Below are 24,555 nucleotides of genomic sequence, written 5' to 3' on the forward strand. Positions count from 1 at the left end.
TTGCTCCTTTCTCACCCAAGGACTACAGTGAATTAGCTGAAGTCAACTCGAGAGAGGTTATGTCTTCGATATATATATAGGTTAGATATATAAAGGTTATATCTTCTTGGATTGATTCTCCACATCCATGCATAGTCCATGGGCCTTCTCTGGGTACCAAAGGCAACACTTATGAAGGTGTTTCTCACCTCTATCATTTAGTTGTAGGGTTTATTGCTTTTTTGTGGGTCTTGAAAGAGACTTGAGGTCATTTTCCCTGCTGTGAGCAACTTTTGCAAGTGCTCCTGGGCCCCAATACAGAGGGTCAACCAGAGGCAGCAACAGCAAAGGGCAGAGAACGTGCTGGTTTGTGGGGCATCAGAAAATGCAACCCCTGCACACCATGAAGCACTGATGCCTTTTCCCGTTCCAAAGAAATTTATTAGGAATTCAAGGGAAGGCATAGGGAGGAAAGGCAGCCGGATTGAGCCATCCGTCAGGGATGCGGCTGGCTTTGAGTGTCCTCAATCTGAGAGGCCCCCAGGCACTGGAGCCAGAGGTTCCCTTTATTTCCTGTTGGAGTGAATAGCATTTTCAATCTTTTCTTTGCAGCTACGAGGGCTGAAAAAAATCTTTTCAGAAAGCTAAAAATTGAGGCTTTCAGGGAATAACCCGATTCAGGCAGCCAGGGCTTTAATATTGCAAAAAAAAAGCATCTGAACTGGCAACACCCAGGCAGTAAATTTGTCTCTTTGTTCGTGTTATCCAGCAGACTGCTGTGAGTCTTCCGTTGTCACCAAGCAATGAAACGTTTTTAACGATTTTTTTTTTCATGTTTTGTCACGTTTTTGTTGCGATCTTTCAGAAAGAAAGGAGGCAGGAGTGGAAACATCTGGTTTATGTGCATGCAGGCATATAGAGGTGGGCTGGAAAGTGGTCACAGGCAGTCCCCAAGCGTCACACAGACTTGGTAGAATTCCTTTTTTTCCTGCATTTATTCACCCTTATTGTTGTTGTCCTTGCTCAGTTGCCCTACGCCAGGCTGTGATGGCAGTGGACACATCACGGGAAACTATGCCTCTCACCGCAGGTGGGTTGACCGTTCCTTCACACTTTGGACTTGAAAGACAACATTTTTGCTTTCTAGTGTATTTTTTGACCATGTGGATGGTTTATTTCCATTTCCTCCCCACTTCTGTTCCCCTTTCCCATGCCCTGGCCCCTTTTCTTTCTCCTTCTCCCCACCCCACCCTTTTTTTTTTTTTTTTTTTTTTTTTTTTTTTTTTTTTTTTTTTTTTTTTTTTTTTCCAGATATTCCATCTCTTCTCTTTCAGCCTTTCTGGTTGTCCTCTTGCTGACAAGAGCCTCAGAAACCTCATGGCTGCCCACTCTGCTGACCTCAAGTATGTTTGCACTCAACTTGAAACTCCTTTTTTTTTTTTTCCTTTTCTCTCCTCTTTTTTTTTTTCTCTCTCTTCCCTCCCTGTGCCCCCTCTCCTTATGCTCTGCTTTGGCTTTTCCATCCCCTCCCTTCTCTGCTCAAAAATCCAAATCAAATTCTCCTGCCCTGAGCCCCTCTCTGCCAGGTTGGGTGGGACAATGACTTGCATGCAATGAGAATGGCTCATTTTGGGCTCATTTTGAGGACAGGGCTCGCAGAACCGGTCAGAAATGACCTTAACCCCCTGGCAGGCTTTCTTTGGGCACCAGAAATATGCTATTTTCTTTTGCATTTGGAGCCTTTCCCTGCGCTCTCTCTACCTAGTTTGTGACAACCCTTTTCACTCAGGGTTTTTGTTGGTTTTGTGTAGCCATCAAAGAGCACAAAACCCAGAGAAACGCACGCGTTTTCGCATAGAGACACAGCTGGGAAAATAGCACCAGGACATAGCGGAAAGGAGCCAACTCTTTTGGAGAACCTGGTATGCTAATTATATGCTGAATTTTAGGGGCCGTTCAGGATCCCGTGGCAGAGATTTCTATTCATTTCGATGGGAGTTTGATTTGCGAGGAAATGGAAAGGAGGGAAAGAGCAGGAGGGCCGTGAGGATGGACACTGGGCAGCTGCAAAGGGGTCAAGTGAAGGAGCTGGCACCGAGTTGAGGGATCCAGGCTCAACACTTCAAATCTGCTCCTCTCTATCCCGCGTTCCGCTTGGTAGCTTCTTCCCAAAACCGCCCCTTTTGCAGGGGGGATTTATTCCTCCTAAGAGAATTTCCCTGTTGTTCTCCTGTGGCTGCCCCTAAAGAAAGGCTTGGTAGAAATTGCATTTTAAAATTAGGGGATGGCAATTAGCAAGGCTGCTTCTCCACTGTAATTCAAGACAGGTCTTTGGTGGGGAGCTGGTTGTGAACATTTCTGAGATCTCTTACCCGGAGCCAATGCGTCTTCCGTGGCCGAATCTCCTCTGAGCTTCCTGCTTTGCTGAATCCAATTTTGGGATTATTTGACCGCTAAGTTATTCATACTCATACGTACAAGTGAAGAGGCCTCTGCTGAGAGGAGAACCTCGCAGGGAGGCTTTGCATTGCAAAGGCTTATCGCAAAGCGCTGCATGCCCTACGGAGAGGGGAGGAAGAGGGGAGGAGAGGAAGATGAAGGGATTTGCAGGAGTGTGTCTGTGGCGAAGCTCAGACTCCAACGTGTGTCTCCTGAAGAGCTGCATGAGGGCAACCAAGGCTCTGTGTGCAGGAAAAACTGAGCTGGCGATGCATTTCTGCAGGAGCTGATGTTTATGCTGGTGCACACATGCTCTGAGCTCGCTTTCACTCCTGCATCCATAGGAAATCCTCCTTCTCCGACGGTGGATATTGAACCTCTGCCCTTGCATCTTACTGCGATGCCAACTCTGCCTCGGTGGGAGCAATGAGGCTGAGGCATGAGCTCAAGCACAGCCGGTTGCTCCTGCATGGGAGAAATATTTGCAGAAAATAGGGATGCAACGGGCGGTGCTTGGATGCTGGGATGGAGCCCGTGCTGCTCTGCTCTCCCACCACTGCCAGCGGTGTCAGGGAGGCCGCTCGGCCTCACCGAGGTGCCGAAGGATGCAGGATTCCTCGATATTAACAACATATTCCATGGGCAGGAAGGACATGCGTGATTAGTGCCAAGTGTGCTTAATGTGCATTATAGCCCACACACAGTTTAAAGGCACCTCTTAAGAGCACTTTGCTGAACTAGTGTTTCTCCAGCAGCCTGAAGAATAGCCAAGTCATCGTACAATTAGTTTTAAAGATATTAAAAGCTGTCAGTCCCAGTGCCCATTTTCAGCATGGGCCAGGAGAGAAAACAGTCATTTCTGAGGCCGAGTCACTCGACTATTTGCTGTTTAGGGTATTCCAACCTGATATGTTTTTCCTGAACTCTTGAGGTATCTGATGTTAACAGTATTTATCAAAACCATACAAAAAATAGGAGAATCACGGGCAAAACAAAACTTTGTAGTACTATTTCCCAAATATTGTTTTGTCTTTTATATCCTGGTGAGGATGAGGGCACAGAAAGGGAGGAAGGGAACAGGATTCAGAGATGTTGCAGATAACGTAGTTGTATCTTTGCCACAACATCAGATACGGCTATGTCAGCACTTCTATTATAAATTCTCTTTCAGGGGTTAATATCCCTGATATAAAAAAGGACCTTCAGGCTGGAACATCCAATAAAGGGTCTCTGTCAAAATGATTTGTCTCCAGATAATTAAAAATAAAAACCAAATCACTTCTTCCACCTTTTAAAAAGTCCTGAAAGGCAAAAGGAATTAGACGTTAGTGTTTTCATAGATTCATCCCACCCCCCAAGCTCGAACAACAAAGCAACAGTTTTGCTTTCAAATTTAAGTGTGCAGCAGCCAAATGTCACAAGCACATGGTAGTCTCCTAAACCTGTATATTTTAAGTGATACAGAGAGTTTGCACCATCTCAGCATCCTCCTGCCCATCACATTGCTGTTTTTCAGTTCTTCTCTCTCTCTGCTGGACCTGTGTGCCTCTTTCTCTGGATCTGAGCATTATTCCTTACTGAGTCTCCCAGACATCCTTTTGGCACCAGCCTGCTGTCCCATCCTGTCAGCTCTTTCTGCTGGTCCCCAGGTGCTCCCTGCACCTCTTCCTGCAGCTCCTGTGCTGCCGGGAGTCCAGATTTACAGCTCCCATCTCACAGGGATGTGTGGTCATGTGTCATCATGAGTTGTAGCATCCCCCCCAAAAAAGACATTTACTTTTTACTTTATCTAGCAGAAAAGAAGGAAGAATGGCAAAATACCTCATCTGTTGATTTTCCTATTTTCTCAAAACTTAAGGAAAGCTTGACATAAAAAATCCTCCAAAAAGCTCGGGCTGCCTCTGTCCCAGATGTGCTTTCTTTTCCGATTTATGGCCTCTCTCCCATCTCTCCAGGTACTTTCCCTCTGGTACCACTGTCCTGGAGTGGAATCCTGGCCTCTTCCCTCTCTTTTGGCAGCACTTTTCCTGATCAATCCTGACAAATGACTGCAATCCCCCTGCTAGCAGCCCAGCTCCGCGGTTTTGCTGCTGGCAACACCAGTTTGCACAGGCTGCTCTGCTATCATCTTGGCCAAAGATGCTCATCCGATGGATGAGCTGTGGTGCTGGATGAACCTGGCATGCACATCCTCGCCCGGGACTGTTCATCCCTTTCCCTTGTCCCCCTGACCACTTTTATGTCTACGTGTCACCTGCAGCCCTTGGAGCACATGGGTGCTTGTTGTACTTGGTATTCCGTCCCCTTTCTTGCTTGCGTGGCCTTAATGATGCTGAACTTGCCCCGTTATCCCGCTCCTCGCTGGACGATGCTGGGAGCTGCGCTGCCTTTGTGCTCTTCTGTGTGATCACAGGGCTGTTCTTCACTTCGATTTCATTCATGTACTGCCTTCAAACCCACGGTCACAGCCGCAGCTTCAAAGATTCCTTTGTCACGGGCAGAGGCTGAGGAGGAAGGGGGAGATTTTTCCCTGAAACACAAAAAACCTCCCCGTACATCATGTGAAAGGACCTGGCGACTTCCAGCCTTAGACCTCGGGGGAAGCGATTTTTCTCCCCTGAGAGGAATATGCAGGTCTCATATCCACAGTACTGGAGACCTCAGCACACCGAGATTAACTGAACCCCGGCCTGGCCAAGGTCCCTTTTGCCCCAGGAGGAGTCACGGCACAAGCAGCCTTGACAAAAGGACCTGCTCTGCGCCGACCCGCTCCGTGACTTGTGCTCCTCTGCTCCTTGCAGGGAGCCCGTCCGTGTGAGCGGAAAGCTTTGCATGTTCTGACCTTGGAGACCTCTCAAATAGCAGGAATTGCTGAAAAGCCGGGCTGGTTTCTTCGTGTTCAGAGGCACTTGCTGTGCTTGGAGCACTCGTGTACCTGCTCTGAGCTGCCTGCCTCGGCCCCCTGCGTCCTCCTGGCGCTGCTGCAACAGCCGCCTCTGCGTCACCTACTTCGCTTCCCTGCTCACTTCACACTTCCCAGGGTGTTTTTGAGCAGTTCTCAGTGGCTTTTCAGAATCCTTTCATACTACCTGGAGACCGACTCATTGTCTCCATCCAACACATTTATTTGGACCCTTTTTTGCTCTCTTTCCTTCCTCATCACTGTCTGGCAGAGGAGGTGGTTGGATTTGGGCTTTGAGGACCCTCTTGCAGCTGCGATGTGGTGTCTGTCTGTCCTCAGAGAGGTTAGCCACCTGAAACTGTAGACAGAGCTGAGCTAAGACCTTCTGAGGAGCTGGTGATGCCAGCAGGAGAGGGCTGCATGGACATGTTCTCCAAGGATGCAGGGTGTTTTTCTGGCTTCTTGTCTACACTTGTATCCAGCCAGATGGCAACTGCTGGAAGACACACACTACCTGGGAGGTCTTCTGCTGGTCCCTTTCTTTGTACCCCATGAGCCATAGGGATTCAGCGAGCTTGGAGCTGCAGTGCTCGGATGCTGTTGGATCCCAGGCCCTCGTGCTCCGGGACACCGCATCTCATCCCACTGCTATTCCCAAAGCTGGATCCCTCCGGATTCCCGGAGCACAGATACCACCGGGATTATTGCAGACTGGGCATTATCCTCCCAGCCTGCGGCGGTGAGGGAGAGGAGATGATACAAAAGAAGCCTGCACGTTGGTGCTCCCTAGATTCTCCTTTGCAATGAGCTATCCCAGGGCCTCTTGCCCAGGCTAATCGCAGCCTCCCTTTCTTCCGCAGGTGCCCTACTCCTGGTTGTGATGGTTCAGGTCACATAACAGGAAATTATGCATCGCATAGAAGGTAAGATCTGCCTTCAAATTATTTTTTCTTCCATAGTCTCTATTTTTTTTCCTCTGCAGTGGGCAGAGTTGTAAAGTTCTGAATAAAACATTAATGTTACTGACAACTGAAGCCTATTTTCATCTCTTTAATCTGACTTTCTTTTTTTTTTTTGATGTTTCCAGCATCTGATTAGACGCTCCCTTCAGTAGAATAAAAGACAAAGGGTCAGATTTTCGCTGATGCAATGTTCCTGTTAATAATGCTACCTATTTATGACTTCTATTATCCCTTTAGAACATTAATAGAGGAGATCTAAGCCTTCTGTCTCAACAAATCCATTAAACATCGCGGGCTGTTAGCAGATATCTTCTTATCTAGACACCATTAATTACTGTCCATCTCCCTCAAATATTTTTTTCCCTCTGACTCTTGCTCGTGATATGAAGGCGCAAAAACCAGCGAGATCAAAACGCTGTGTTAAATTCAAGGAAAAGATGACGGGAGCGGTGGAATATAAAACGCGGTGGTTCTGCCAGCGCGACAGCCCTTTCTTCTCTTTTTAACCACAGTCTGTCAGGCTGCCCTCGTGCCAAGAAAAGCGGAATCAAGATAACCCCGACGAAAGATGATAAAGAAGACCCCGAGCTGATGAAGTAAGTCCGGATACAAGCCCCGTTTCTCGCCCTGGCATCCACAGGGTTGTCGCAGTGTTGGAATCCGACGGGAAAATTGCAGGGAAAGGGGGAGGTGATGGAGTATTTTGCTTTGCTTTCCCGCTAGGAAGCGTGAGCACGAGCCTGTGTGGGCTTTATATAATTTATGTGGAAAAAAAGGGAAAGTCAGCAATGTTGTGAGTGAAGGGTACGAATCGCTGCGGGTTTTGCAGGGCAGCAACAGGCTGGCTGGTTCTGCCCAGAGTGGGGCAGAAATGGAAAATCGGATCTGGAAATGTGGAATAGGATGCCCTTCATAGCCTATTCAAAGCAGAAAACTGCAAAAATCCTTCCTGCTGCCTCTGGCTGAAGTTTTGCCATACAGACGGGGGGATTAACCTTGCCAGGAGCAGAGATTTAAATCCTAATTTCACTTCAAGAGATTTCAGCTGCTGTGAAATCCTCAGCCCTGAGGTCTTGTGTGTAGGACAGTCACCAGCTCCGTGTCTGGCCCCTCTCAAGGTCTCAGTCTCTGTCCCGAGTGTATTTAGAGGGTGGCAAAGCCTTTCTTGGAGGGCAAGCTCTCCTGAATGCATTTATTTGTTAAATCAGAATAATCCCAGCCAGAATAATCCCGGTGGATTTAGCTAATCCAGCAAGTGCAGGCAGAAGAGGGAGGAAAAGCAAGACGGAAAGACTTCTCAGCTGCTCCAGATGTGCTGGAAGAGCCCAGCAGAGCCAGTGCTCGCAGCCAAACCCCTCTGCCGAGGCAGGCTGTGCCCAAAAGCATCTTGTTTTCCCCCATTTTAGCTTCTTTTTTTTTCAAAGTAAAGAGGTGAATAGCTCGCACCTCTGGTACCCCATTTGGCCTTGGTGCAGGCAGGTTAATTGGGTGTTTTAGGTTCCCCCTCCCAAGCGGGTGCAGGAATCAGGGGGTGCAATCGAACACCTCGGGGCCCGCGGGGACAGCCAGGCAAGAGCGGCTAGAAAGGACATTTAAGAAACCGATGATATTTGAGCCATCTGCTCTGTTCGCTTTGCTTCTACAGGAAGCAAAGCCTCCGCGTTAAATGAGCTGTGTGATAATTAGCGGGAGTTCGCAGAGTTTATTAAAAATTAAGCAACCTACTCGAGGATCTGCAGGGGGGGGAAAAAAAAAAAAAAAAAACCTTTTTCTGACTCCATAGTCCTAAATTGCTGGTGCTCGGCTTGTGAGGGTGGGAGAAGGCTGCAATGCTGCCCCATTAACCAGGCAAAGCGAAGGCACCATCGGGAGCATTAGTGGGTTTTCTCACCTGAGTTTGCCCTGTTTGCCTGGGGGCCACGAGCATCCTTGGGGCCACGAGCATCCCTGAGGCCACAAGCATCCTCCTGGCTGCTGCAGTGCTGACCGGCGAGGTACCAGGCAGCTCTCCCGGGTGCAATTTCTTTGCAAAGAGGTTGCTTTTCCATGCAAAGCAGAAAGGGGCCCTTGGGTGGCCATGATATTGCAATGCAATTGCAGTGCAGAAAGGAGGGCTGAAGCGTAAATGCCGTGGAGGGGATGCAGAGCGAAGCAGCAAGGCCCAGTCCTCTRTTATTTGCAAAATGAGCAACGCGGTGCATGATCCCATCCTTGCCAAGCTACCCCATCCCTTGGAAAGTTCACATTTAGCCTCCCACAAGGTGGGTCCCAGCACAGGTCCTCACAGGTTCCCATTAAGGAGCCTTAGCTCCAATTCCATTATTCCATCTGCACAGAGAGGGGACCCGGAGCGTGTCCGGGATGCTCACGTTGCCTCCAAGGAGAAGGTCATTTAGCCCCTGTTCTTGGTGCTCATCCTTGGAGTCATTTGCTGCCGATGTGACTGAGCAGATCACGTCCATCTTCAGCCTGGGCACAAAACGGAGACATTCAGGGTTGCCTAATTGATCAAGCGCTCTTAGTGCTTCCCTTAAACACCACTAATAAAATAAAATTTAAAAAAAAATGTAAAAAAGTCCAGGCCAGCTGTTTTGCACAATAAGGCTCTGGTTTATTTTTTTGCCAATAAAAGTGTAATGAAAGTTAAATTAACAGCGTAAAATATGTAACGCTCGGGCCATAACAGTGCGCGCTAAACGCTGGGGTTTGCCTCATTCTCTCTCTCTCTCTCTCTTTTCTTTTTTTTCTCCTCTCTTTTTCCTCCTGAGGATTCAGTAATTTGCTCGTGATCATATAAAAGCAATGATGTTATGAATTTACTGAGGATCCTGCTGGCAGCGATATTATAAGTGAATTGTGCTGCATTTGCAGCTGATTAAAATCGAGATCAGCATTTTTCAAATTATCTTGAGGAAATAACGGGCGTGCGGCTCCCTCCTTCAGCTGCCAGCTCCCCATGGAATGGGATAGAAAACAATGCCCATACAGGCCCTTATTTCAGCATCAAAAATAAGCAAAATAAGCTTTGCACGAGCAGCTCAGCGCGTGTTTTGCAAGACAAGCTCCAGCTCTCTAACTACATTCACGCAGAGGACAAGAGGGTTATATTTGCTGTTTCTTACCTATTTTTTTATAACCCTTTTATAGGTAGCCTCCCTTGAGTAATAAACTTTTAAGTGTGTTTATAATTGACTAGCGTCTTTAAGCAAATGCGAACGGCAGCAGAAAGCTCAATAGATGCGCCGGGCTGGTGGCCCTGCTCTTCACCCAGGGACCCATTTCCCAGGGAACAGTTGTGTCCCTGCGGCTGCTGGAAAGGCTCCTCGAGCCCAATTTGTACTTTTGCTTTCAATGATGCAATCAAAAAAAAAAATATATATATTCATATATATTATTTAAGACACCTCTGTGACCTATTTTTGGTTGTTTTGCTGCAAGAGGGATGTGATCTCCACTCCGTGTTTTCCCTTTTGGGGGGATTCATGCTGATTCCTCTTTGTTTTTTTTCAAGAGCCAGTTCCAGCTTTTAATTYCCAGCCTGTCTACCATACTTAGTGTTTTAAAAGCAACGCGGAGTCCTGCTGAAAGCCCCGAACGCCTGCGCTTCCTTGCTTTGCTCATCCCAAATTCTATTTTTTTTAGGCTTCCTTGTGTCCCCCTTCGTTCCCATTTTGTGATTTTGGGTGATTCTGYCCTCCTAGGTGCCCGGTTCCCGGCTGCGTTGGGCTTGGCCACATCAGYGGCAAATACGCGTCCCACCGGAGCGCCTCGGGCTGCCCCCTCGCAGCACGCAGGCAGAAGGAGGGATCGCTCAACGGCTCCTCATTTTCCTGGAAATCGCTGAAGAACGAAGGGCCCACCTGCCCCACGCCGGGCTGCGAYGGCTCGGGACACGCCAACGGGAGCTTCCTCACTCACAGGAGGTAACCGCCGATGTTGGAACCCTCTGGAGACACCAAGGAGCTCGGTGTTGGGCATTTTGGGCTAACCTGTGTGCTCTGTCACCGTGGCATCTTCATTGGAGGCTTCGTCATTGCTGCCTTGGGTGCTGTGCTCAGTTGGGCTCCTATAAATTTGGAGTTTTCTACATAGGAAAAAAAAGAGCGCATGGGGTTTCTTGAAATGGTGAGATGGGCCCTGGGCAAAATCACAAAAAGTGATAATTTAACGTTCTTCTGTTAACACGCCAGAACAGGACGTTGGCACCCAAAGCAAGAGTTTGGCACCCAAAGCAGCCAGATTAGCCTCACTCACCTAGGYTGTCACGTCCTTTCTTTTAGGAAACATTGCGTTTCTTAATCTCCACTCGGAGAAAATTGCTCTTGCTTTATAAATGAGGACTTTCGTGGCATTATTCATAAAGCAATTTCCTCCGTACCATAAAAAGCTTTTAGGAGAACTGTCTCACAGCATGAGCTCCACCAAATGGTATGAACTCTTGTGGGGAACGTAAGCACCTATAAATACCAGGGGTTTATGAAACCCATTTTTACTTGCCTTGCAGTTTGTCAGGGTGCCCAAGAGCTACTTTTGCTGGGAAGAAAGGAAAACTCTCAGGGGATGAAATTCTCAACACAAAATTCAAGACCAGCGACGGTAAGGGTTTTCACTCCTTTTTTTCTTGCCGATGTAGCAGGAAGTTGGATATTTATTATGTATTTCATCCAGAGTGTGTTATCACRGAAACCACATGGATCAGATATACTTGTTCTCGAATTTAAAAGGGGAATAAACTGGAGGCGTTTGGTCCATTCGCAAAACTCTTGTGCCTTTTTGCAGTCATGCTTCTTATGTACTTGAAAAGTATTTATTCTCTCAATCTCTTGTTTTTCGCATTTAAGCGTATTTTGCTTGCAGAGCTCAACATCATCGTCATAACTAAATATTTATTGAATTATTATTATTTAATGATTTTTTCCCCCAAAAAATGAAGGGAATGCACCTTGCACATCGATTATTACTCTTGGACATTGCTTTTTTGGGCCAGTGGCCTTTCCGCCTTGCCAAGAGGGAGCGTGTGCTGAGCCCTGTCCCTTCCCCTGCAGTGCTGGAGAACGACGAGGAGATCAAGCAGCTGAACAAGGAGATCAGCGAGCTCAACGAGTCCAACTCGGAGATGGAAGCAGCCATGGTGAAGCTGCAGTCGCAGGTGGGTGTGCGGAGCCCACCTTGGTGCCCCATGGCAGCCCCGGGTGCTCCCCACTGCCCCATGTAACCCTCCTTGCTCCTCAGATCTCCACCATGGAGAAGAACCTGAAGAACATCGAGGAGGAGAACAAGATCATCGAGGAGCAGAACGAAGCCCTGTTCTTGGAGCTCTCAGGGTTGAGCCAGGCTCTGATCCAAAGTCTTGCCAATATCCGCCTTCCGCACATGGTGAGTCTCRGACGGGATGAGGTGACCAGGCGAAACCCAACGTGGCCATAAGGCTCCCGTGCAATTAAAGAGTGGGAGAATTTCTCTTTGTGCACCTGGTCCTCCTTTGTAAGATCAGTACGTGGGCCTCATCTCTGAAGCTTGCKTCGAATCTCCCTTTTGTTGTCATTTTCTGCCCATCTCCCTTTGTACCTATTGTTCCATCTCATTGCATCGCGGAGCGTTATCACAAAATAGGAAACTTTATCAAGGGCGCCCAGCGCCTTTTAGGCTAAGGCAGCACAAGCAGAGATCAGGAGGGATTGGATTTCAACGTCAGAAAGATCTTAGAGCCCCTATTATAATGCAGGTAGTTTCAATTCAGTTTTGAATAGCTGGCAGCCAAAGAATAGCATTCTTAAAGAGAATGTATTTTGTTTAATTTAACAAGGTCTAACAGCCCGCAGCGTGTTACCATAGAGTTGCTACAAAATGAAAAGGCTGCATTAAAATAGTAAAGCCACAAAAGGCTATTAATTACCTTCTCTCCATTCCCAGGAATGTAATTACTGTTGTCAGAACCAGGTGTGTGGCTGGGGGTCCGCGCCGTGTTGGGGAAGCCGTCCTCCCGCAAATAATACCGGCCGTCAGGATGAGCAGAGGAACGAGCTTTTGATTTATTTCCCTGCCATCGTTTTTTTGGGAATCCTTTTYATGGGGGCTTGCATTGAAACCCCGGCTCTTTGGAGCCGAGCCGTTCTCCAGCGGCGCGTTTTTGGACCGTGTTCGCCCAGCTGCCGCCCTGGCACAGCATCGCTCCCCGGGCGCTTTTCCTGCAAAGCATTCGACACACAAAGGTCAAATAAACCGCTCAGCAAATATTTTCCCAAGGTTTCCAATTAAACAATGCCCACGAGATGGSTACGCTCATTTTATTCCCRTTCTTTTCATTCTTCTTCCTTTCTTCTTCTCTCCGTTTACTCTGTGTTTGCAGGGATTTCGCCAGGCCCCTCTGAAGCACCCAYGGGTGGTAGAGCCCAGCGCTGGGTAACTGGGTGCTTCTCCTCGCTTTGCTTTAGACTATCACCACGATGCTTCTGCCTCCTTCAGGCTTTAATTTCCCCATCTTAATCCATCCTCCATCCCATCCAACCATCTGCAAGCGCTAACCTCATGTTCTGCTAATAGCCCCAGCCAGCCAACATATAAAACTAAGCATCTCCATATGTTTTTTTGCCGGATTAGGGATTGGACACCAAGATTGCAGGGAATAACCTAAAAAGAATAAACCCTAAAAGGCTCTGACATTCAGATCCGTTGATGTTGCTGTACATAGGACTGATTAATGGCAGAGTAGCCTCCCAACCTCTTCCCACGGGGGCTGATATCCCYGTTTGTGCTTTGCCGTGTTGTTGCAGGAGCCCATCAGCGAGCAGAACTTCGAGGCGTACGTGAACACGCTCACGGACATGTACAGCAACCAGGAGTGCTACCAGAACCCCGAGAACAAGGACCTGCTGGAGAGCATCAAGCAAGCCGTGAAGGGCATCCAGGTTTAGTGCCGCGCCACGGAGCCAGCGAACTGTAAGAGGGAACTTTCACTCCACGTATTCAGGTTTACAAGTTAGCAAACTTGTGTCATGAATGGAAAAAAAAAAAAAAAAGGAGAAAAAAAAAAAAAAAAAAAAATTTAAGAAAAAAAAAAAAAAAAAAAAAAAAAAAGAGAGAGAGAGAGAAAACCACGTAGAGGGTCTCATTAACCCTCCTCCGTTACGACGGGGATTAACACCCAGCTCCTTCAGAGGTTTCTCCGGCGGGGCTTCGCACGGGGCTAACGTCTCCCGCCCGCCCGCTCTCACAGCGCTCCCAACGGTCGCCCCCAGCGGCCACCCGCGCGCGCCGCGCTCCCAACGGCCGCTGCTAACGGCTCCCCGCGCTCCCAACGGCCGCTCCTCACGGCGCCCCGCGCTCCCAACGGCCGCTCCCAACGGCCGCCCGGCGCAGCGCTCGTTCCCCCGCGGTGGCGCCGAGCTCCCTGCCACCCTTAACTCTCGCCGCCATCCCGTCCCGTCCCGTCCCACCCGATCCCGCCCCGAGCCGCAGCCGCTCCCGGGGCCCCCTCTGGAGGGTAACTGATTTTCGGGCAGGTCTTTAGCGCCTCCGGCGCGGCGGGAGGACGCGGAGCGGGGGGCCGCGGCAGCTTTAAGAGCTCCCACAATGCCGCGCTGGCGCCCCAGTTCCGTTACATGCCCGTGCCGGTGAAGGGGAGCCGCGCCAGGCAGGAAGCAGGGCGGGCAGGGAGGGAGGAAGGGGGCGGCCGCGGCCGGGGGGGGNNAGGTTTACAAGTTAGCAAACTTGTGTCATGAATGGAAAAAAAAGAAAAAATGGAGAAAAAAAAAAAAAAAAAAGAGGACCAAAATGTAATCAAGAGGCCATTTATGAGACATGGAACTGATTGAATTCAATGTTCTCGTTTACTTAACTTTGGACCTTCTTGAGAAAAGAGGGGTTTTTCTACCTGGACCATGAGGTAGATGGGGATGGAAGGGTAGATTCTCCAGGAGGCTGTGGGGCTTGGTAGCTGGTGGAGAGCAGGTGTCCTGCTTCGGCAGAGCAGATCCAAGGGTGAGAACGCTGCAAGAACAGGTTTTATCTGATCCGAGACTAGCGTGCGACTGGCTTAAACCCTCGTGTCGTCTATGGTCGTATGTCCAGATCACCTACTCACACATGAGTTATGTTCTGTGTTGCTATAAGTGCTGGAGCTGCAAGCTACCTGTAAATCTGAACCTGTGCTGGGCCTCCCAACCCCGAGCTGTTCAGATATCCACTGGGCATGGGAACTCTTAAGTATTATAAAGTAGCTTATTTTTATTTTCTGAAAGAAATCCGAAGAGCAGTTCTGGATCTCCAGTGGAAAGCGCAATGGAAAAAAGGTTCTCAGGGAAGCTTTTGGAGTTTGCAACTACAGTATTCCTTTGTCTGTCTTAAATATGAGAATAGCTATTACAAATAGGCCAAGATACCAGATATTTCGTACAGAAGAATTCTAAATGTGTCATGGTCCAGTGTATATGATTTTTTGGAAGTCTATTTGATGACAGTTCTTGGTTCTTTTCATTATTGTGATCATCCTAACGGTGGCGCAGTACTGCCAGTCCAGAGACCATCCATCGATGATGCTGGAGAATGAGATTGTGATGAACAAAAACAACAAAAAAAAAAGGAGAAAAAAAAAAAAAAAAAGCAAACGAAACAAAAAGAGGGATGTTAATTGATGGCCAGCAAAGTGCTTTCCCAATGAATCAGTTGATTTCCTAGAGGTATCCACATGGGAATGGGTTTTCTTGGTTTGGTTTTCCAGATTTTGAGCAAAATTACAGCACCATTCCAGGAAAAACAAACAAAAAAAAAATAGAGAGTGTTCAGGAATTGGATATTCTTCCAAAGAAGCAGTTTGTTGCTGGGGGACCGAGGTGAGACGGGACGTCCCGCTGTGTGACGCGGTCCTATCGTGTCCCTAAGGGCTGCAGAACGGTGCTCACGGCAAGGCTGGCAGTGTCACCGTGAGCCCAATCCTGCCGAAATTTAGGGCATAATCCCTAATTTGGAGCAATCGGTGGCCAGGGCCTACTTTCAGCAGTCACCACGTCCTGATACTGAGTTTATGAGTGGCCCAACTTGCGCCCGTCCCCCCGGGGCAGCTCCCACGAGTGAATTTCCTCCCGCGCTTAAGTGTTTGCAGGATCAGACTCCACGAGTTCACTTATTTTAGAACCCATTCCAAGTGCAAAACTACAAAAGAAAGGGAAAAATAAGAAGAAGAATAATTTGAGGTGTTAAAAACACRAAGTTCTTAACATGTAAATAGAGTCCAAATTGATTGTGACTGCAATTCAGTTTAGTATTTAAAAGTAGAGAAATTGCACTTCCTGGAAGAAAGAGAGGAGAAAAAAAAAAGTAGTTAGTTTAAACTATCCTGTAAATTATTTAATTTTGGCAAGATATATGTAATTTATATTTACAACACCTTGTGTTAACTTTTTGCTATTTATTTAACTTTTTTATTTATTAATTTTATACTTATTTTAAACTGGACACCGCACCATAGAAAAGAAGATAAAAGAAGCAAAAAAAAAAAAATTTAAAAATTAAAACTTTTGACCATAAAAATGATATTCCAAAAAAAAAGAAAAAAATAGAAAACCCCCTATCTACAACTCCTACTTGTAATTTTGATGCAACCAAGTTATTTTTTATATATTTTGTTATTTATTCTTTTAACAATGGGAATTTTTTTAAAGATATTTTATAACTGAGACATTTTGATAATTTTTTGGTTTGTTTTCTTTTTTGAAGGGACAGGGGTAGCGGGGGGAAGAGGGATTTTTTTTGTTCAAATTTTTTTCTTTTTCATTCGTATGGTTTCAGGCACTGATAACAGGAAATGAGAATTCTGTATTTATTATTTATTTAATATTTAAGTCCGAACTGAACTGTGCTCTTGTTGTATATTTATTTTGTTGTTTGTGTGTCGGTTACGTGATGACTGCGTACTTGTTTCTGTGCAGGAATACTGTTCCTATTTAAATAATAAAGAGGCGCATTGAAAGTCGTGGCGGGCTACCTGTTATTCTGTGAAGACGAATACTGTGATCTACTTTCCTCAGGAAATGTATTTTGCAGACAGAACTTCCTCATGTACCGGCAGGGTCCTTTCGTAATAAACGCCCGGTTCTGTTTGTGCCTGGAGGTCCCCTGGTCTTTCTTGGGCGGGATGCGCCGCTGCGGGAGCCGGGAAGGGGCATCGGCAGCTCCCGGGATGAGCGGGATCAGCGGGATGCTCCATCCAGGCTCTGCTCTGGGATGTTCCCACTCACGCTGCCCAGAAAGGATGTTGGCAGATGAACGTCCTGGGGGGACCTGAGCTTCTTCCCTGGCCAGAAAGCCTGGGATTTGAAGCCTGGCCATGGCATGGGAGGCTGCTGCATGCACGGTGCCACTTCCGAGCTTCCCTAACCCGGTTTTGCAGGAGCTGCAGCGGTGAAATCAGGGAAATCATCGTAGCGAGGTTGGTTTGGAGACAAGTCCGGGTCAAATGGGAATCTGGGTCAGCCAAATTTCCTCAAATGTCCCTGTGTGAGAGGCAGGAGATGGGGGGAAGAYGCTGCAGATATTCCATCGGGAATTGCAGATATTCCATAGGGAGCGGGCACTCTTGCTCCATCCTGCATCCAACACCGGCCGGCACGCTGAAGGGCACATAACTGTTTTAGGGTCTTTTTTTTTTATTATTTTAGATAGACTTTGCACTGCCAAGCAGTTCATTGTGCCCATATTTGATTACGATGATGGAGCTAACAGCCGTGCTCGCGTGTCCTTCCTTAACGAATTGGCTGTGCCGCATAATGGAGCGGCGAGATCCGTGCGGAATTGCAGCCCTGGGAGCCATCGCTGCGAGATGTTATCTTCTCGGAACTGGCCTCCGTTACGGCAGGGAAGGGAATTGAATCGGTACACGGTGAGTTTATAGGCGTGCTTAGGAGAGCTCGTGAGCCTCTGCCAACCTGCTGAGGTGGAGCTGGGCCGCACGGAGGAGCAGGTCTCTGGCTCCAAGCCTGGGAGGGAGGAGGAAASTGCCAGCGTGTGGCTATTTCCAAACACGTCAATAAGCCACTGACCTAGAAGAGCGTGATTTGGCCTCACTGATGCTGCCGTTAATTGCTCAAAGCTGCTAATGACCCATCCCTCCATCCTTCTGCCAAAACGGTGCCTTCCACCCAGCCTCTCGTGGCAGGAGCATCCTGCACCCAGTACCCTGGCCAAGATGATGGCTTTCAGGTTTAGCAAAAGAATGATTTTCCTCTCCAGTTGCATTCATTTATTCTGATTTTTKTCTTTCCCCCTAGAGCTCCTCTGGAGGAAGTTTTAAGGCTTGGTTCATCTCACGCCGCTCCTGTGGGATGGATGTTCTCCTTGTCGCCTGCTTCTTGCTGCTGGGCTTAGCAAGTCCAGTCCTGTGCACCTCCCTCACTGCCCACCCACAAGGGTACAGCGGGAGCGAACACGTGTGGCCACCTGCAGAATGGGTAGGTTTGGTCCCACCAAGAGGTCCCAGAAAGTGCATGGGTGGGTGGCAGCAAGAGCATCCTGAGGAGAGAAGGCAACTTTGCACCCCAGAGCTGCCCCTCGCACCCGTTGGGCTCCTTTGGTCCTGAGCAGTCGGAGCTGTTCCGATCCGGAGCGATGTGATGTGCCAAGGGAAGTGGAGCAAGCCCTGCCTGGAAATTGCTCCTCCTGAACCCAGCATTTAGCACAGCTTGGTTGGATTAGAGCCTCTGGACTGCGTTTGTTAGTGCGCTCACTGCTCCTACGCTTTTATGAGAAACTATATCCTTAAACGACCTTCTGCTTTACACAGAAGTGCTCCTGGGACCGAGGCTGCAAGAAAGCACCGAGGATGTGATCCCAGACAAACCGCTCCTGCTGCTCCAGATGCCTTCGTCCCCGTTCCTCAGCGTGACGAATAAATCTCCGATCGTTGTAAAAATGGCAATATCAGATTTACGGACTCTTCCAGCCCTGTCAACAAGGAAGCTAAGAGCCATTAAGGGCTGGTTTTGTTTTTAGAACTGCGATGCAGTTTTGCTTGAACGTCAGTGTCTACCTGAGACCGCTTGAAGCAACAAGAGGCGGGAAGGGATGGAGCAGGAGCCTGGCTGGCTCTTTGGCATCACACTGTGATGCTGTTGAAGTGAGGACGTGCCGAAGCTTTTCCCTGCCTTTTCCCTCCTCCCAGCAAGTCCTGGAGTTCACCCAAACAGGGCACAAGGCAACGGCCAAACAGCTGGGACACGAAATAAGCTTGTGCTCAGATTTGGGCTAACCTGGACCGAGCCCCTGTCTCACATCCCTGGCTGCAGGGCAGCTGTTCTCAGCCTGAAGCTCATTCAAAGCTAAAATCAAGAATCATCTCCTCAGGCTTTGCCTTTGCCAGAGGAATCCTTCTYGGGTGTCAACACTGAAAAAACCAGCCTCTCCATTCTGGGGCTGTTTAGCAATTAAACAGCATAAATCCAGGAGCTAGATTAATAAACAGTCTAGCCAGTCTAGAGCAGTCTACTGAGTGAAGAGATAAAACTCTAAAATATTTATTACTGGCTGGGGGATGAAGTCATTAATTTAATAACTASCCCTTGCTTTGGTTCTTACAGCTGTCAGCGGCCTGAAGGTTACAGGAGACGAGGTGGGAAACTCGCTGCCTCCCCGTGGGGAAGGGTCTTTCCCGTGAAAGGCAGGGTCCAGCTCCCATCTGCCACCCCATTACCTCCGGCGCTGGCGCATGCATTACCGGGCTGCTTCCCCAAATAAAACAAAACAGAAATTAGGGCCGCCCACATGGCAACACTCTGCAAAATTTAATGAGGACGCTGGCCTTTGTGCGTGGGGCTGCCGCGAGCAGCTGCGGAGACGACGGCAGCGCAGCCGTGAGCTGCTTCCGTGGGGCTCGGCACCCATGGAGCACCCGGGAGAGACAGGGATGCTTGGATGCTCCGGGAGGGATGATGAGAGGGATGCTTGAAGAGGGATGCTCCAAGGGGGATGCTGAAGGTGGATGTTTGAAGAGGGATGCCCCTGGAGGGATGCTCCAGGAAGGATGCTCCAAGCGGGATGCTGAAGATGGATGCTTGAAGAGGGATGCTCCAGGAAGGATGCTCCAAGTGGGATGCTCAAGGAGCTCCCCTCAGGCTGGCTGCTGTTCCACGAAGTCTGCAGCATTGTTTGAACCTTCCTCTCCCCGGATTAAGCAGTGGGTCTTCACGTTCTCAGGAGGGGGMAAGACGGGTATTCTTAGTCCCTGCYGTGACCTGATCTTGGGAGCATCCAGGACTCACAAACAAACATCTTCTTTATACTGATTATGGAGGGAGGGAGCCCTCAGATAAGGAGGGTCCCCTGCAGACAGCTACACTGTGCACGGAGGCTCCAGCACAAGTCGGGGGGCAGGCAGGAAGGAATGTTCCTGGCCGATTTTGTCATTAATTTCACCCCGGGACAGCAAAGAGCTTCCATCCGGAGGACGAGCACAGGTGACGTGGGGACATGTGCCCCCCCGGCAGCCTCTGTTGATGAGGGGCTGAGGTGCTTTCAATTCCCCCCTACGGCCGTGCTGGCTGCCGAGGTAATCGAATTGCCTGAGATAATTAAATTACCTCTTTAGCCTGCTTTTGTACAACAAATACACGGAGAATGGGCACACGCTGTGAGCCAGCGAGTGCTGGGTCCGGCCGCTGGGCACCTTCCCCGCTGCAAACTGCGCAGAGACCCTTAGTGCCCGTCCCTGCTCTTGAAGGAGACATCAGAAGCAGCATGGAGAGCATTTCAGGGTGTTGACTCTTTCCTGGAGATCTCTCGGGAGCTCAGGAGCTGCTGGTTCCTGCAAAACCTTCTGCTCCTCTCCCATTCGCCTTGGAAAAGTCCCTTTGCTGGAGGGCATCTCTGGTACTGCCAGAGGGAGACGGACAAATCCCAGGAAAAAGCGGTGGAGCAACTGAAATGTCTTGGCCAAGTCTTCACGCAGTGATTTAATGACGCTGAGCTCAGTTTTTGCACAGAGTGAGATTTTAGTGGTGCCTTTCGCARGGATGAAGAGAGAACAAGCAAAAACGCTTCTCAATCAGGAGGGCTTCATTAACCACGAGTAGCATGACAGACCCGCAAGACATTTCTGTTGCCACCATGAAGTAATAGAGAAACATTTCTGCAGAATGTAGTCTGTTATCTGCAGAATATAAGGGTTTTTCCCCCTTACAACAGACTAATTTGCAGCCCTCAGCGCAGACCCCTTTGTCCAGACCATCCCGTGCGCCCAGCACGGACAGGGCTACCTCCCTCCTCCAGCATCACGGCATCGCATCACCCTTTCATTTCTCTTATCAGTGCCACCAGTCAGTCCCGCTTCTTATTCCCAGCCGTTATCACGAGCAGCCAAGAAAGCGCAGAGCTTGAGCCAGAAAAAAAAGAGAACAGGTTAAATTCTGATGTTGTCAGCTAAAATAGGCTCCAGACGAGTTCTGCCCATGATTTAGTTGCCAAATTTTGTGTTTTCTCCCTCTCCTCCATCTCTTCCCCCAGCTTTGCCAATGGGAACCTTGACAATGCAGAGTGTTAATAGAATTAGTCTCCTGCTATAAACTGTTTGCTCGGGCTTGTTAGCTCAATTGTCGGTGCTAAATTCTTATCAGAGGCACCTAAAAGAACATGCATCAAAAGAGGCTGAACTCCCCGCCTGGGTCACAGAAATTTAATTAAAGCCCAAGCAAAAACGGAAAATCATTTTGAAGAGAGACGAGACAMATGCAAAATGGTTTGCATCTTTTTAGTTCGAATCCTTACTCATGGTTTCAAAGAGAGTTTGGCCAGAGCTAAAGCTGAGCAAAACACGGACATCCCTCAGTGCCTCCTTTAACACCCGCTCCCGATGCTCCTCTCCTGTAAATGGGAGCAGTTTAATTGACCCAGATGGAGCAATGCTGATTAAAGCCCGCTAAGCACTGGGACCTACAAATGGGAAGGGGCAGAACGCCCTTCCAAGAGAAATTATAATCTTCACAAGTAAAACTGTGCTATGGTTACTGGTTTATGGATTTGTATCTACTTTCTGCTTGCTGTGCAAGAAAGGTTTCCAAATCTAGAAGGCCAAACACTGGTTTATGGTAGACAAGAAGGAATATTAGCCACAGCATGCAAGGCACCACGAAGACCTTGCGTGGGATATTCCGTGTCATCCTGGGCCCTCCCTTCGATAAAGCAAAAGATAAATTTACACTTGACAGGTGCAGAAAAGGCCTGGCAGGGTGATTAGCAGAACAGAGGACCTATCTTAGGAGAGGAGATTAGAACAGCTTGGCTTGTTTAGCCTAGAAAAACAAAGGCTAAGAGGGGATATGATTACTCTTCATAAATACACTCRGGGAGGGAGAGGAGGGGAATGATCCAAGTTAGAGGATAATACTTGTAGAAGATCAAATAGGGGCATATTGGCCTGGAATAAATTTCCTTTGCAACGTTGAAGATGTTTTCCCATTGCTGTAGAGGAGAGGGGCTGGGGTGGCCTTCCGAGCAGGACGGCCAGGCAAGGAGACTCGGGAGCTTTAAGGGGATCCTGACCAAGACCACCGTCTGCTGGGACCCTCTGCCAGGAGAGGGGGAGTCTGCAGCTGGAAGCAGCACACGGAGACTGGCAAAGTTAAAGCAAGGGAAGGAAAACGGGACAACTCATTTATTTATTTGTTTYATTAAATCTGTGTTTCAAACCATTAAGCTCTGGAGCCTTTATTTTCCCCAAGAACATGAAAAACTTGATTTTTGATTTTTTTWAATTTAATAGTCTCTGCTAAACTACGGCAGACAGCCCATAACAAGAGACAGGAGGCAGGGCACGGGACAGGGCTCACTGGTGCTCCTGGCAGCACCAAGAAGTCATTTGCTGCTCTGTGTCCCCTATCACCTCTAGTGATGTTTTCTGATGCTTCCCATGGGACTGCAGCGTCTCCTGGATGCGCCTGCTCCTCTCCCTCGACCATCTAGGATTATAAAGCAATTTCCTCCTTTTAACTCAGACATCTCAGCTAAGTGAGATGGATCCAGGTCTTTACGGGTCCTTTTTTCCAAGTGGCAGCAGTTACACACGCTGCAATACAGTGGAAATCAAGACATATGCTAGTCCTCTTAGCCCAGCAATTGCTCACAGTGCTCTGATGAAGTGAGGCAGGGCAAAGCTCGGGAGATGCCAAAGCCTGCAGCGATGCCTGCTCTGCGGATGACACCTGGTGGTAAATAGCCGATAAATAAACGCTATAAACGCTGCGAGTTGCTCGTGGCGCAGGCACCGCTTCCTCCTCCTCCTCAGCTGGCTTTGGACGCACTCAAAAGCTGGCAGGGCTCTTGGATCTGTGGACAATGTGGATTCAGGAGTTAATCACCCACCGACTGCTGACTGCGACTCATGGATCACTGAGCCCCAAGTGAGCTGAGGAGGAGGAAGGGAAGATCATTTTAAAGTGCGGGGAAGGAGTATTACAAAGACTCAGCTATTACAGGCTCATGAAGTCATAAGAAAACCCCCCATCCATTCCGTGTTTTTTTCCAAATCTGGGTGCTTTGGCAATAATAGTAGCCAACCAAAGTGCTTTGGACGGGCACAGACTTGCGTGATGTCTGCTACCTGTCTGACTTGGCCCATCACAGGCTTTGTCCTTCAGGGACGCGTATGAACCGGGAGGGCAGAAAACTTGGCTTCTCCTGGCATTTTTCTGCAGTTCTGCTCTAGGCACCGCATCTCGTGTCCTGGCAGTGAAAGGCTGGAAGGAATCGTTAACAAACAGGGAGGGCTCTGGGGGGATTTGGGAATCCCAGTCCCTCCGTTGGTGCCTCCCTCTCTTCTTGTGGCTGTGGGTTCAGCCAACAGGGATCTCACGACAACAGGATTCTTTTAAATCCAGATTTTAACAAATTTCACACAAAATAAGTAACTCAACAAGCAACTGTTCTTCACGCAGCTCATTGGGAACAGAAGCAGTCACGGTTGGGAATCTCTTGACTCCTCCGTGTGTGGAGTTTGTCCATTCTGCATTTGAAGACCCATTTGCTCGATCGCTTTCCTTATCAACAAGGACGAGGCCCGTGGCATTCCTTATGAACAAGGATAAGGCCCGTGCCATTCCTTATCAACAAGGACGAGGCCCGTGCCATTCCTTATCAACAAGGATGAGGCCCGTGCCATTCCTTATCAACAAGGATGAGGCCCGTGCCATTCCTTATGAACAAGGATAAGGCCCGTGCCATTCCTTATCAACAAGGACGAGGCCCGTGCCATTCCTTATGAACAAGGATGAGGCCCGTGCCATTCCTTATCAACAAGGATGAGGCCCGTGCCGCCCACCCGGCCTGTTCTGGTCGCATCAAGGAGGAGCTTCAGCTCTCGCCCTCCACAGACATCCCGCTCTCCGAGCAGCTGTTTTCCGTGAAGGAAAGTGCAGATATCCACAGTATTACCCTGTTTGCACAGGCTGCTGCTATCGCGTTGGTGACGGGAGCCGAAATAATCACCTTAAAGAATAAATATCTCGCATGCTGATTCACTTTCTCCTAGCGGAGCCTCCTTTACCAGGGTTATTTCTTTCTCTTTCACTACATGCTCGTTGTGTCTGGGAGGATGGATATTTTTTTTCCCCAAAAAAGTGATTTCCAGGCATCCTAAATCATCAAGTTGCTGGGTTTTTCCTCATTTTGTAGCTACGCAGCATAAGAGAGGATGGATCTGAGGCCCGTGCAGGCGATGCTGCTGCATGTGCAGCCTCGGCGGGCGCACAGGCCACACAACTGAAACTGTGCGGGCCACTTTGGGGTGAAAAGGGTCATTTTTTCCTCCTAAAAGGGCGGGAGGAACCTTCTTCCAAGCCATGACCTGTCTGCCCCTGCCAGGGTGGGAGGGAGGAGAAGGGCAGGACAGACTGTGTCCTGGGGCCGGTATCTGGCCCTGATTTGTCACCAAGGGCAGCGCGAGGCCACAGGGTGACATGGAAGGACGAACCCCCCCAACACCCCCATTGCTCCCCACAGCGTGGGGCGCCCCCCCCGCCTTCCCGCCATGGTACAGCCCGTGTCGCGCCCCCCCCTCCCCGCTCTCAATGGTCCATCCCCGGGCAGCGCCTCCCCCCTGTGGGCCGCAATGGTCCGCGCCAGGCGCAGYCCCCCCCCGGGGCTGCTGCGGTGGTGCGCGCCGCGCGTGCGCACAGCGAGGGCGCTCAGCTGGGCTGTAAACACAGCGGCGGGGCGGGCTGGGGGRAACCGGACCGGACCGGACCGGAGCGGAGCGGGGGCGGGGAGGAGGGGCACGGCGGGCCGGAACGGGCG

General features: G+C 49.1%; 1 protein-coding gene across 1 annotated transcript in view; it reads left to right on the forward strand.

Moving 5' to 3' along the window:
- MYT1 (myelin transcription factor 1) overlaps nucleotides 1-13,284 on the forward strand; it is a 49,487-nt gene extending 36,203 nt beyond the window's left edge. The window contains exons 14-22 of the mRNA XM_026042183.1: nucleotides 1,007-1,069; nucleotides 1,314-1,382; nucleotides 6,181-6,243; nucleotides 6,795-6,878; nucleotides 9,984-10,205; nucleotides 10,787-10,878; nucleotides 11,328-11,431; nucleotides 11,515-11,658; nucleotides 13,056-13,284. Coding sequence (XP_025897968.1) covers nucleotides 1,007-1,069; nucleotides 1,314-1,382; nucleotides 6,181-6,243; nucleotides 6,795-6,878; nucleotides 9,984-10,205; nucleotides 10,787-10,878; nucleotides 11,328-11,431; nucleotides 11,515-11,658; nucleotides 13,056-13,196 — 982 coding nt within the window. The 3' untranslated portion in view covers nucleotides 13,197-13,284. The remainder of the gene's footprint in view (nucleotides 1-1,006; nucleotides 1,070-1,313; nucleotides 1,383-6,180; nucleotides 6,244-6,794; nucleotides 6,879-9,983; nucleotides 10,206-10,786; nucleotides 10,879-11,327; nucleotides 11,432-11,514; nucleotides 11,659-13,055) is intronic.
- Nucleotides 13,285-24,555: the final 11,271 nt, after the last annotated feature.

The sequence above is a fragment of the Nothoprocta perdicaria genome, unplaced genomic scaffold, assembly GCF_003342845.1.
Source record: "Nothoprocta perdicaria isolate Ctin4 unplaced genomic scaffold, notPer1 scaffold_3, whole genome shotgun sequence".
NCBI classification, from domain to species: Eukaryota; Metazoa; Chordata; class Aves; order Tinamiformes; family Tinamidae; genus Nothoprocta; species Nothoprocta perdicaria.